The 13,736-nt window shown below is 50.7% G+C and overlaps 1 protein-coding gene across 4 annotated transcripts in view; it reads right to left on the bottom strand.

The window, feature by feature from the left end:
- Positions 1-1,485: 1,485 nt before the first annotated feature.
- HOXC4 (homeobox C4) overlaps positions 1,486-13,736 on the bottom strand; it is a 60,093-nt gene continuing 47,842 nt past the window's right edge. Inside the window, exons 1-4 of one of the 4 annotated variants that reach the window (XM_046011285.1) lie at positions 9,419-9,487; positions 3,714-3,830; positions 2,624-2,998; positions 1,486-2,129 (exon numbers count right to left, since the gene is read on the bottom strand). In XM_046011285.1, coding sequence (XP_045867241.1) covers positions 1,774-2,129; positions 2,624-2,998; positions 3,714-3,729 — 747 coding nt within the window. In that variant the 5' untranslated portion in view covers positions 3,730-3,830; positions 9,419-9,487 and the 3' untranslated portion in view covers positions 1,486-1,773. Of the gene's footprint in view, positions 2,130-2,623; positions 3,566-3,713; positions 4,083-9,418; positions 9,488-13,736 lie in introns of those variants that run through there. The other 3 variants (XM_046011286.1, XM_046011281.1, XM_046011282.1) reach the window with 3 other exon arrangements.

The following is a 13,736-nucleotide window of genomic DNA, read 5'->3' as shown; positions in this document are numbered from 1 at the left end:
AGCAGGCCCCATTTAGGGCCTGGTCTTGAGGATCAGGATGATTTGGGAGCCTTGGCTTAAATTATTCAGGTAATCCAGGCCAGTTTTTGTTGCTACTGTTTCTCTCTCTCTCTCTCTTTTTTAATTCCCAAGGAAGCAAATGATTTTTTTTTTTTTCTTTAAACAGTCAGACAGCCTGGTTCCAGCTATTTCCAAGCCCTGCCAAGACCTGGGAGCTTATAGGAAGAGGGGTGGTCCCTGTGTCTTTTCTCAACACCTGGCAGGTCCATAATAAAAGTTAGGGGAAAAAACAAAAGTTCTTCATTATCTCCAGGCATCAGGCTTTGAGGCCTACCCAAGCAAGGGGGCCTCCCACGCCTCTGGCCTCCACTTCACCCTTCTTTCCAAGTCTAAACAAACAGAGAAGCCACCCTGACGGGTCACTTTGCTGCTCCAGAGTCACCAGCTCAAAATCTTCCTTCTTTTAAGAAGCACAGGCAGGTTGAGGGGGCATCTTCCTTAATCCCTCATTCCAAAAGAGTCCTAAAAGATGAAAAAAACTCTTCTCTCCCTCCCACTCCCTAAACTTGCCTTCTGGTCTGCAAATAAGGCAGGCCTACTCAGCAGAGAGAAAAGAGAAGAAGGGAGAGGGAAATCAACAAAAAGAAGACACTGTGCCTAACTATTGAAAAGTGAGACCCTCTCAGCTCCACTCTAAAGACCCCCAGGAGAGTCTGGCCTCTTGGCAGACTCAGGGAAGGGATGGGGGGAATCAGCACTAATCTTCCACATCCCCTTTTTTGAGGATCCCCTGTCCCAATCCCCTTGCTTGTGTACCTAGGGATGTTGGGGAAGGAGTAGAGAGTTAAGATTTGTGTGTTTGCTTAGAGTAAACTTAGGCAACTATAGAGAAGGTGAGATGTTACCAGGCCAGAAGGAGGAGGGGGATAAAAAGAAACCATCAGACATTGACGTAAAACTAATTCACATCCACTGGTTTATTATTGATCACGGGGCATTTCACATCGACACTAAAATTCTTTATTGCAAGTTTTACAATAATCGAGTAAATTCAGTCCAAAAACACAATGACCACGATGGTGGGGTGGGGTGGGGGTTCTACCTATAGACTGCCTCTCTGAACTGAAAGTTCATTTTTATTTTCTTTTGGCTCCTCAAACTGCACAGCTCTGAGAGGCTCTTCAATGCATTTAGCTTTGTCTGCTGTCGTCCCCCCTCTCCTCCCAGCCCCCCCCAACAATAATACAAAAGAACTTCATAGCTTTGTTCTCCTTAAAATGACTTCCCCCTCACTAACCTCCCCTGGTGCATTTTCAATGCAAAAGGCCTAAGGAAAGAGGGGGGAAGGAGGAGGAGGAGAAGGATGAGAATTGGCTTAAAAATCTCTTTCCTTTTTTTTTTCTTCATTTCCCCTGAAATTCACCCAAACCAGACCATCGCACCTTGCAATATATAATTTTTGCAGCTTTTCCCTTAAAAAATAAATAACCCCCCAAAATGGCCTTAAAAAAAAAAACACAAAACAAACAAGCCCCAGCAGGTACCATGCTAAGACAACATCACATGCTTAAAAGGGTCCTTAACAGTGGAAGGGAGAGAAGGGCAGAGGGCTTGTTTATCTGTTTTGTCAGTTTGGAATTGACAAGGTATAAGGTGGAAGGAAGAGAGAAAAGAACCAAAAAATATATATATATTAAATTCTATAAATAAGAGTCAATTTGTGTGTGAGGGGAGAATGGGGGCATGGGGTGGGGGCAGGGTGTGAGTTATGTTTTATAACCTGGTAATGTCCTCTGCCCGTTGCTGCTCCGGCGGCGTGGCGCTCTGGGAGTGGTCTTCAGAAGTGCCCGGGGTGGCTGCCGAGAGGGTGCTGGGCGCAGCGCCGGCCGGGGGCGCTGACCTGACTTTGGTGTTGGGGAGTCGGTGGTCCTTCTTCCATTTCATGCGACGGTTTTGGAACCAGATTTTGATCTGCCTCTCAGAGAGGCACAGCGAGTGGGCGATCTCGATCCTTCTCCTTCGGGTCAGGTAGCGATTGTAATGAAACTCTTTCTCTAATTCCAGGACTTGCTGCCGGGTGTAGGCTGTCCTCGAGCGCTTGGGTTCCCCTCCGTTATAATTGGGGTTCACTGGGGGGGAGGAGGAGGGGAAAAGCAAATAGTGGGGTTCAGAGGCAGCAGGCTCCCGCCCCCCACCCTCACCCCATCCTCAGCTCTGTGGAACAGGAGGAGGGGGTGGTGGAAATAAAGTCATCAAGCTAAATGGGTTATAAAGAAGTTGAAGGAAGCTGGAGACTTTGTAGTGTAATAAGAGGGGAATCCTCATTGTAACGACACTGAATTATTTATGCGCCCTTAGAAAGCGAGCATAGTTTTCACACATACATAACAGATCGTAGCACATGGCTTGGACTGCCCAGAGTAGCTAAGCCATAAAATTTATGGGGGATGTAATTACCCATTCTCGCTCGTAAATCCAGTTCAATTGTGCTAACCCAGAGTCGCTCCTGGAGAGAGAGGGGGAAGGAGAGAAAGGAGGACGGGGGCCGGAGGGGGCCCGGGGAGGGTGGGGAGCGCTGGGGAAGCGGGGAGGGAGGGGGAGAGCAAAAAGCAAAGTTGCCTACCCGTGCTAACGTGGATTTTTTTCATCCATGGGTAGACTATGGGTTGCTTGCTGGCGGCGCTGGAGGGATGGTCAGGGGCTGGCTGGCTGCAGGCTGGCGGGGCTGGGGACGGGGAGGCGGAGGCGCCTGAGAGAGGCGCCGGCTCGCAGAGCGGCTGTGATTTCTCGGGGTGGTGGTGGCCCGCCTGGGCCGGCCCGTGGCCTCGCGAATTGCCCGGCCCCTGGAGACTGGTGCAGCTATACTGGCGCTCGGGGTAGCTAGGGCGCGGAGGCGGTGGTGGGTACAGCTCCTGGTGGTGATGCTGGAATCCCGATTCCCTGGTCCGGCCGTAATATTCCGGACTGTGTTCAGGGATGTAGCTATTTTGCGAATATTCTTCGCATGGAGGAAATTTCGGATCGATGTAGTTAGAGTCCATCAAATACGAGCTCATGATCATTAATTTCTGGAGTGGAAAATAATTTTTCTCGCTTTGTCGTTTTTCTGCTCCATAAAGCCCTCCTACTAGCTAGCGACCCTGTAAAGTTACTTTCACCATGTGACTCCGCCGGCCAATCACACGGAGCAACCCAGTCCCCGGATAAGGAACCGAATCGCTTTATTCAAAATGTATCCAATTTTTTTTGTGTGTGGTGGTGGTGGTGGTGCTGCTGGGGGTGGTCGGGGTGGTGATGGGGGGCTAGCAGGCGGGGGCCTAGGTGCTCCCACTGCGCACCCCGCCGACTGACAGCCCTCCCCTGCAAAAGGAGATGGGAAGCCCCCAGCTCCCTTCCAAAAGCCTGGGCTTTGGGGGGCTGTCGGGAGGCTGTGGTTCAGCCCCCTCCCAGAGTCTCCCTGTGGGCCTCCGGTGGGCCCGCTGGGCCTCGGCTCCTGAGTTTTCCCAGAGGTCTCCATTCATGGCGATCCTGTCTCGGTCTGTGTAGGTCACCGGGCAGCGCCCCTCTTTTGCAGGAAGAGGAAGTTGAATGAGGAGGACTGGAGTGGAGGTTGGATGGGGAGGGGCCCAGGCTGAGCCCAGGAGGCTGAAGAGCCTGGGATGCCCCCCATCCAAGGATACCAGAGTCCATCCCCCTTCCCCATACACACTCACCCAACCCTCTGGCCATGGGGCCGGCGAGGCAGGGTCCCAGCTGGACCGGGCAGGTAGAGGCAGCGGGATGCAAATGATTCTGACGTCATTTCTGGAGGTCTGGGGGTTGAGCCCCCGCTGAAGAGAGACAGGAAGTGGTTGGCAAAAGCAGAGTTCAGAAGCCTTGTCCTCCTCCCCTGGTACCCACTGACCCTCCCTGCCCCGGCCACAGAGCAGAGGAACTCTTCTACTGCTGGCTGCTGTTTCTACTCTCAATCCACCTGGCCTGTGGCTTTCTGACAACACCTCTAAGGCTGGCTCCTTAAGGACATGGAGCAAGGAGGAGAGAGATCTGCCAGAAGTCAGTGCCCCGGGATGGTGCCCAGCCAAGGCCCTGGGAGCTCTTCTTTCTCCATCCCCACAGAGGGCCGACCTAGTTAAGAGGGAGGCCTGTGCGGGTAGAGCCTGCTTCCGGCCAGGGATCGTATCCATGTAACACATGTGTTTACATGTAAACACACATTCCCCGGGGCCAGCTCCAGGCTGCTTTCCAAAACCTGAGGGGTGAGCTCACCGAGCAAGGAGGCTGGGCAGGCCTTGGGGGTCTCCGGTCCATTCCTACCAGCTCCCCTCTCTCTGCCACCCACCCACAGGAATACCCTGACGGCGGGTGTTAGGGGCCTGGAGAAGGGAGGGGGCAAGAAAGGGCTGCTTTTTCTGATCCCCCCCCCCCAGCCAGGGGTGGCCACGTCATGCCACCAATTCCAATTAGCTGATCCCATAACTCAGAGTTGGGGGGAGGTAGCAGAAGGGAAAACCCAGGGAGGGAGCTGGGTCCCCTTGTTGTACTTGATAACAATTATAGTTTAAAATCATAGCTTGCCGGGGCTCGGCTATATTTTACTTGATAACAATAAAAGTGACACATAAAGTTAACTGTTTATGTTTTATTTATTAGACTAAATCTGCCAGCGGTGGTAGGAGCGCTTGCCTCGTCGCTACAGCTTTTATAGGGCTGTAAAACGTCATAAATCAGTCTCGCGGAATCGCCCGCACTCTTTGTGTCGGCGGCGGCGCAGGGCTGGCGGCCGCTGGCTGCCTGCTCCCTCCTTTCCACGAAAAGTCGTAATGTGATTTTTTTCCCTCTGATTTTATTATTATGATCGCCGCCGTGATTAGTCAATCTACCTTTAATTCGCCGCCCTACACTGCCTCCTCCCAGCCCAGCCTGGTTGACACTTGAATAAGTACCTTTTAAAACGGCATAACAACTATTTGAGGGTTTAATTAGAACATCTGCAATTACGGGAATGAGGAGGGGAAAAGGAAAAAAAATAATAAAGCCCTCGTGAGAGGGAGACTGAAGGCGGGAGATTCCCCACCTGTCTTTCACCACCTTAGGGATGACGGAGAGAGGGTCCCCATGTCAAAATTTAGGGCTCACCCTGAGAGCAGGAATGAGAACCGCCTGGGTCCCCTGGCCACTCTCTGTCCTCCAATGCTGAGTCTCTGCTCACCCCTGGCTCACCAGGAGCCAGTGCTTGGGGGCCCCTGGATACCCTGTCCCCAGGAGGACAATGCCTGTCCCCCTACCACCGGGCAGTCGAGGGGACAGGAATTCCCTGGGGGTGCACTGTCTTTCAGAGGAGTGTCCCAAATTTCCCAGAGGGTCCCTGCCCATTCCTGTCTGGGACCATCAGCCTGTGAGGACTGGCCAGTTTGGTTGAAAGAGGAACGTGAAACTGTGGGGAGGAGAAGGCTGGGGTTCAGTTGATAGTGGTTTGGAGCCTGAGAGGGTGGCTTATTTGTTGTAGTTATTGGGGGTAGGGGTGGGTTAATTATAAGTTAGTGGAAGAGGGCAAAGGGAAACCAATGCTGAATGCTGCTTTACACAGAGACTGAACTGCAGCCCCAGACTGGCTCCAGGGAAAGCCAAAGCTCCTGAACGCAGGTAGGGTTGGGGGGAGGGTTGCTGAAGGAGGAGAAAGCCTTCCAGCCCCACCCCAAACCTCCCTTGAGGCCCGCACCTGGATCAGGCTGCCCCACCCAATCCTCGCCCAGAATACTCTTTCTCTCCTTGGAAAGGTGAGGTCTCGGCCTGGCTCCTCCGCTCCCAGCCCTTACACTCACCTTCTACCTGCCCTGCCCCCTGCCCATCCCCCAACCCTCTTTTCTTCCATCTCTTCACCTTCTTGGGCTTGTTAGGGAGTTCCTCCGAAGGCTTCGCCTCCCCTCCTCTGCCACCACTCCCCAGGATTCTAAGCTCCTGCAGGTGGGTCAAGGGAGCCAGAGCAGGAAACCCACTTTGGGCCAATACATATTAAGTAGATACAGAGAGTTCAGTGGTCTCCAGCTGAATGTCAAGTCTGTCTTTGGTTATTACACCTAACAAATACATATGCATACATACTGTTAATACTTATTAATACATTAAATGCCTCCTTGTGCAGCCATAAATATGTGGGGTTCTTATCCCAGGTTTGCACATCTGATTTAACATGCACCTCCAGAAAGTGAAATCTGGGAGATTCCTCCAAATGGGCCCACATTCATCTACATCATTTGTCCAAAAGCCCTTTTTGGGTGTCTATACCTTAATAGCAAGGAAGTCGCCTAACACAAGGGGAAAATAGCAAGCCAGCTGGGCTCTACCACACACATACATGCAAACAGTTTCACCTGGATATTATTACAAGCACAGAAATAAAATCCCTCTGGAGAGCTCCTGCACTTAGCATTGGCTTAATGGAGGGGGGGGCACTCAAGCAGCTCTTGCCTGTGATGAGTCCTAGTATCTGGTCCTCTCTCCTTTTGTGCTTTGCCCTGCTGCTCCTGTCTTGCCAGCCCAAGGATCTCCCCCCTCCCCCGCTTGCCCTCCACCTCTCTCTACCCCAATTTTATTTTATTTTTTATTTTTTCTGACCACCCCTTGCCAGCTTCCAAACGCTCTCTGAATGCGACCCTCCCCATCTCCTTTCTAAATCTCGATCTGGTTTCTCTTTCGGAAACATGTTTCAGTACAAAGCGCTTCCCTTCTGACACCGCTGAAGAAAAATATGTGTCCATTGTGTGTGAGGCCTTATTGTGCCTGGATTACCATACTGACCGTTGGATAACCCATATTCCTCCCCTCCCCAGTAACAAGCTGCCGGCTAGGGGACCTCAGCGGCTCCACACATTCTGTGCTGTATTAAAATCTCACCCCTCAGACTCCCTGGATTTTCCTAGGGAGAAAAATAAATGGAAGAACCAACTCAGGATTTGGAGGGCAAAGAGAAGGAAAATGAGGGTCATTCCTTTTCCCACTCTCGGAAGTGCAGGATTTTGTGTGGGTGTATGATGTGGTTTTGTTATTGTTGTGTTAGAGATTAAAAAATCGCAACACCTCGTTTTCCTCTTCCTCAAATAAATGGACTATTAGATGGTATGCAATCAAGTAATTCACTCCATTTTTATTTTTTCTCCAAGCATCCTGAAAACCCCAAAGTAAAGCAAGACTCTTATCTCATGTTTTTGCGGCGTATGTATGTCTATATGTGTGTTTTTGTCCCTTTCTAACGCCAGCAGGCAGAGGTAATGTATGCAAAAGAATATGCAAATGCTTAATTGATTTTTTCTTAAATCTCTTGTCAGTAAAAGTAATGAATTGGTCTAAAATGATTTTAATAACCTGGACGTGTCACCAGAAAATACTAAACCTTTTTTTTTTCCTCCTGGAATCGCTTATAGTCTCAAAAAAAAAAAGCAATCATGGAATGTTAATTTGCCCCCCTTTAAAATATTAAAGATGAATTTCTCTTGTTTGTTCGGAGACCATAGGCAAGGTCCTCTTGTGGATTTCCCCCTCCTTGCCTTGCCTTCCTTGGAATTCAATTTTCCTCAAATCTTGTTTAAAGTGGCTTTTTAAAAAGTGGCCGCATTTTAATATTGGTTAGACAGAGTGACCTGCATTTCACCTCGGGTGTTTGACTTGTTCCAATAGGTCACTGCCATGGGGTTATTGATGGGGAAACTCCATTGAAATTTGTCTCTTCGCAAATGGCCTTTAGATCTTCCAGCGAGTTCAATAACTAGTTATAATGTGGAAGGGGAAAAATGAAGGCCCTGGGCTAACGAATTTGATGTTTCATTTTTATGCTGGAGAAATTGTTAGTTAGAGATTGGGTTCCTAACCCCCTTTCTTGGTCATCCTGGCCTCACTCACCCCCACTCTCATCCAAGGCTGCTGGATTATATCCCCTTTAAAACTTGAGCTAGGGCGTCCTTTTCTGCCTTTGATGCAAGCTTTAATTCTTTTTATTATTAATATTGTTGTTGTTGCTGCTAAAAATTCTGACTTAAGGCTGCAGGAAGCTTGCACTGCTGGAGATTTGTAACCTTAACTTTCCAGTTAAGGGGGGAAAGGACTTTTACTTTTAAAGGAGGTGAAATGTGGTTTTGAAAGTTCTAGGAATTAGGCTGGCTCTAGAGTAGCTTATGGTGGGCTCCCCCTGGCCTGTGCTTCCAGAATTAATGAAATGATAGGAGGCCGGGAACCCTCTGGGGTCTTGATGAGGGCATCTCAAAATGGCCCAATCTCTTCTTGGCCTCTGAGCTGCCACGGATCCACGGGATCTGGCACGAAGGACCAAGAAAGGCAGAAACGGGGAAAGACTAAGGAAAGAGGGAGAATTCCATGGAGTAGGCAAGAAAATCTTGGGTGTCTCTCCTCCAGGGTCAGAGACAGAATTCCTGGGGACTTGGAACTGCTAGCTTCACGAGAAGGGCACTGCAGGAAAGCCCACTACCCAAAGACAGTGCATTTTAGTGAGCTGGAAAGAACAGAGGAAAATAATGGGGGTGCTGGAGTGATGGAGATTTTTTATAAGATTCCCTTGTTTTCTGGAGTCCTCAAGGAGTCAGAGAGGAAAGAGCAGGGGAAGGGAGGGAAGGTCTTTATTTTATTTTCTCCAACCACAACCAAGTTGGGGCCCCCTTGACTATCTAGAAAAACCTCTGTGAGAAAGGATTGTGGAGAGCTTGGTCTCTCCGGACTGACCCAGCCATACAAGATCATTACCATTATTAACCTCTATAATAACAAGAGCATCATTCCCTCACTAAACAGAGCTCCCAATGTGCTTCATTTTCCTCTCCCAGGAACTGTCCCTTCTCCTTCCCTGCCCAAAGGGGCCCAGTTTGCTCAGCCCTGAGTTTCTCCCTTAATAAAGCCCAATTGCCCCCTACTTTCCCAGCCTTGGCCCACAGATGGGAGCCATTCCAAAGGTTGCCTTGACTTCGGAGTTGGGGCAATCAAGGCCCAGGCCACTTATGCAAGGGCCTGAAACTGGGGTGCCACCTCCCTCCATCCCCTCAAACCCGGAGGCAGCATCTTGGTTCCCCCTGGGCTCCCAGACAAACTTCCCTAGACACATCCCTGGCACCACTAGTCAATGGGGAGCAACCTTTAACCCCGCATCACAGCTCCATAAAAATGGGGGGCCCGGAGAAGGGGCCATCGGTAGCTTCTGGATCCGGCCTGGGTGAAGACACGCTGCCTGTTCTTCCCAGCCAAGCGGGAATCCATTGCGATCCGCTCTAAACTTGCCCGCAGCCCCTCCGAGCTCCGGCCCGGCGGACGAGCCCCCATCCCCTGGCCGCTCGCCCGCCTCGGCCAGCACCTTGGCCACCTCCTCCGAACCCTGGACCCCCAGCCTCGGGCCTCGCCCTCGCCCCGGTTTAATTACGTGATTGATTTTCGCTTTGGTCGCGTCGGGACGCCTCTGCCTCCGACTGTTTAAATCTTTCGGCTCTCTTTTTGTGTTTCCGAGTCCTCCTGACGGGCTGTAATTTAGAGACTGCCTCTCGGGTGGCCTGGGTCCGGTCCGGGCTGCTGCCTCGCCCTACACTCCAACGAAATGGTCCTCCCACGGTTCTCGGCGCGCGGCCCGGGCTGCAGCCACCCCACGCCGCCGGGCTCTGCTACTCGGGCCCTGCCCATTCGCCTTCCTGAATTATTTTGTGTTCCATTATCCTCTGATAGAAAAATGTTCCGTGTTTGAGTTATCACTCCATGCCTGGGCCCGGAGCTGCGCTGCTCCGCGTTTTTGTGTTTTCTCTTCACCCAAATGTGGCGTGTTTTAGAAGGTCTGGATGGGGACCCGAGGCAGAACCACGCCGGGCTCCAGGCTCGGCGGGGAGCTCCAGCCGCTTCCCCCAAAGAGCCGCCCCGCGCCGGAGGGCCACAAGCGCCAGGACCAGCAAAATTGTCCACAACTTTCGGCCCCCAAGCGCCAGCGGGACCGCAGGGCGGGCGGCCCCCCAGCCCGAAGCCGGCCGCTGACTCTGCCTTTGCCTCCCGGCCCCAGACAGAGGCCCGTCAGCCTGGCAGCCCCAGCGCTCCGGGCTGCGGGCACCTGCGTCCGACAACACGCGGGTCAGCGGCCCCTGCGCCGGAGGGACTGAAGGTGAGGTGAAGGACGGGGAAGAGGGAAGGAACTTTGATTTAGAAGAAGTGTGGATTTGGGTAGGGGAGGGGATGGATGAGCCATGGAATAAAGAAAAGGAGCCCCTGAGCCTGCCGCCCGTGGCTGGCCTCTTTCCCGTCTTTCTCCCTCCGGAAGAAAACACTTTCTTTCCTCCCCAAACCGCTGGTTTTCCGCTTACTCCCTCATCTATTTACAACTAATAAACATTCCTCTGATTATTCTCCCACGTCCTGTTTATTCTTTAATCCCTTCCAACGAGGCAAGCAATGAGTTACTATTAACAGTATTTTCTGATTATATTTTTCCCCCTCGGGGAGAGGAAAGACTTGGGATGTCTTTCTCACTGGGGAAGAAGTTCAGTGAAACTTGAGTTGGTCACAACCTTCTCCCTGTCCTCCGACCTACAGCACCCCAACCCCTGCTCCCCCAACCCCCTCCTCCTCCACCCCCACGCAGCAATGTTGCCGGGTAAATAAGAGTCCGCCTGCCTGGCTATTAGGATTCTGGAGACGTTGGCATCTGTAGCAATCATTAGTCAAAGCCGCGGAAGCCAAAGGAGCCGAGGAGTTGGACAGAAAAAATCTTGGAAATGATATACAGGAGCGGCGGAGGCATCAATCCCGGCTGATAAGAGCGCGGCTGCAGGGAGCGCTGCGGGCGCTTAATTGGGCCCTGGGTACCAAGAACAACTGGGGAGGGGACACCTAGGGGTCCGGCGGTGACCCTGGCACCATTTGGGCACCCTCCAAAAAACGGTCGAGGACTTAATCACCCCTTTCCCCCCAAATCCAAAGGTTCAGTTGGGGTTGGGGAGGACTCTCACGCCCCGGTCAGCCTCTTCACCCTGAGAGCCAAGAGGAGCCAAGAGGAGCCGGTTGAAGGGTTCTCCCCTTCTCCTTAGTGGCTGTCTTGAGAGGTACTGCAGGATGGGGAGCCTGGCTGGGACTTTAGGGCACAGGGACAGCCTGGAGAGAGAGGCTATGGTCCCTACAGTGGCTTTTCCAGGGGGCAGATGACTCAGTTGGCCTAGGTTTGGAGATAGCATTAGAGATAGCAACAGAATCACTCACTTTAATAAGCAAAACATCCAGAAGATATTTGTTCTCCATCCCCACTTGCCTGATGTCTCTATTGATCACAGGGATAGACAGAGAGATGCAGTAAGTTTAAATCCTTCCAGAGGGAGATCTATGCCCCTACATATAGATATATGTATTATGGAACCATCTCTAAACATATGCTCAAATGTTTAAGTTTGCAGCAAAACTGCAAAGACCATAAAGATCTCCAAATATGTAGCTTCAATATGTAGCTATTTTATGCATTGAGGCCCTTGCATAAATCTAGATAAAATTTTCAAAATAGAGATTGAGCAACACACACATAGTTCTTTCCAATCGGGGGGAAAAACCCAAATATTCATCTAGATGTTTAGCAAGAGCTGTACCAATACATCCCAGCGTATACATCCAACCACTACCGAAAGATTGGTAATGCGCACACAGGAATTCGACAGAGGACGGGTATGTTCACTGTGGATCTATAAATCTAAAGATCTATACACCTGCATTTAAATGTGGAGTAGAGAGTGAAATAAAACATACATCCTGTTATATAGACATAGATAGACCTATAAATACATTTTCACAAGGGTAGCTATTGGACTGCTCAGCTCTCTATAACGATAGGTGTATTTGCATTGAGTCCTAGGAATGAGGGAGATTTTCTAGTGCTTGTGGGCTTGGGATGTTCCAGTCCAGACTTCTCTGGGGAACAAATGAGGGTAAACTAGAGCCTGCATAAGGTCTAAGAGGCCCACGAACGCATATCATCTGTGGCCTCATTTCCAGCATATGGGGGCATTTCTCCAGCGATAGGTAAGAGCCCTGATCCCTGGGCCTGAAAGCGTCCCTAACTGAGATGGAGGTAGAGAGCTCTTTACTTCCATTCCCTTCAGCTCCTTAGCCCAGGGCTGGGGATGGAGGGACCCATAGGAGGTTGGGGTGTCTTTGGGGGAAAGCTCATTAACATTACAAAATGGAGCTATTCAGGTAAAATACGGTTTAGTTTGGAGATAGTGTGATTACAGCGAGGTGTGAAAAGGCTGTGGGCTTTCGTGCCCCCCCATGCGCGCGCGTGTGCGCACACACACACCCCTGCACCCATCTTTAATTACATAAAACCTGGTCACTGTAGAGAGTTTCCTCTATTCATTCAGTTCTATGTGGGTTCTTCTATATGCCTCAGTCCCAATGTCTCTTCTCAAGAGTTCTCTATACACCTGAAGTCCCACCTTCCAAAGAAAGGGTTTGGGGCTCAGGAAAGGGGTCACAGGAGAATAGCAGACCCAGAAGTTATGGTAAAGTCCCCAGGAGTCACAGTATTATCACCAGGCTCAGAAACTGATTGCCTTCTATGTTAGTTCTTTTTAAATTGAGGGGTTGGGGGGAACCAAGGTCTGTGTGGACTAAAAGAAAAATGAAAGGTTGCATGGTTTTTAAACCTGGAACTTTGAGGGGGAAGAGATCACCAAGGAGCCCTTTTCTTCTTGGAGGTATAGGATTTAGAAAGCTCTGGACTTCTTTTTATTTTTCTCCTTTGGTTTACTGGGGAAAGGGAGGTAAGGAGGGGCCCCAGGTGGGCTTGGGGAAGTGCAATCCAATCTAGCTGGCCAGCTTGGGAGAGAGTGATTTTCAAAGCAAAATCTCAGATGCTACTTCCTGAGAAGTCACCAGATCAAAACAGCCTCCTCTAGGCTTTTATGACCCCATCTCTACTCCCAACAGGAAAAGAACCCTCAATAAAACCTCAGCCCACGCCCCCATCCTCCACCCAGAGGACAGGGAGAGATACAATCTAAAATGAGGGACCTGACCCTTACTCCCTTCATTCACACTACACCACACACACACACACACACACACACACACACACATTGGATTTTCCAGGAAGTTGACTTTTTAAAGAAATATTTACTAGATGAAAATTTCCCCCACTGAACAAAGAAGCAGCCCTGAGTTTGAGTTTGAGTCTACAATAGCAAGTAAAGGGAGGATTTGATCAGATAAGGGGTCTGGTCTTGTAGTCCCACATTGTCTTCCAACCCCCCACAACCCAACAGAACAACAGGACACTAAAGATCATCAAGAGCCTGGGTGCCACCATCTGTGGGGCTGCTCCAGGGTCTTGGTTTTCCAGGGAGGCAGAAGAGAGGAAACTTAACAGTTACAGCGGGGGGGGGGGGGGTGTTGAAGGGGCAGGGGTGGGCTGGAGAAAAGAAGTGTTCTCCAGGTTGAACCCATGGGGAAAATGGGGCAGGACAATGAGTGGGAAGTTAGTTCAAGTCAGCTGGTTTACCGTATTCTGCCAGGGCTTCTCTTTCATACCATACTTGGACACATATATATACTTCTGTGTGTTCTGGTGTGGTGTTCTAGTTCAGGGGGCTTGGAGATGTAGGGAACTTTCAAGGGCAGAACCCAGCCTGCCCTACCTCTCTGAGAACTGTGACACCTGCAAGTCCTGAAAGAATACCAGGTAGCTGAGCCCACATAGTCCACCCAGGCCACGTGGGGCT

Source organism: Meles meles, chromosome 7, assembly GCF_922984935.1.
Source record: "Meles meles chromosome 7, mMelMel3.1 paternal haplotype, whole genome shotgun sequence".
Classification (NCBI taxonomy): Eukaryota; Metazoa; Chordata; class Mammalia; order Carnivora; family Mustelidae; genus Meles; species Meles meles.
Note: the sequence above shows the minus strand (reverse complement) of the source record. Positions and strands in the feature narration are given on the sequence as shown.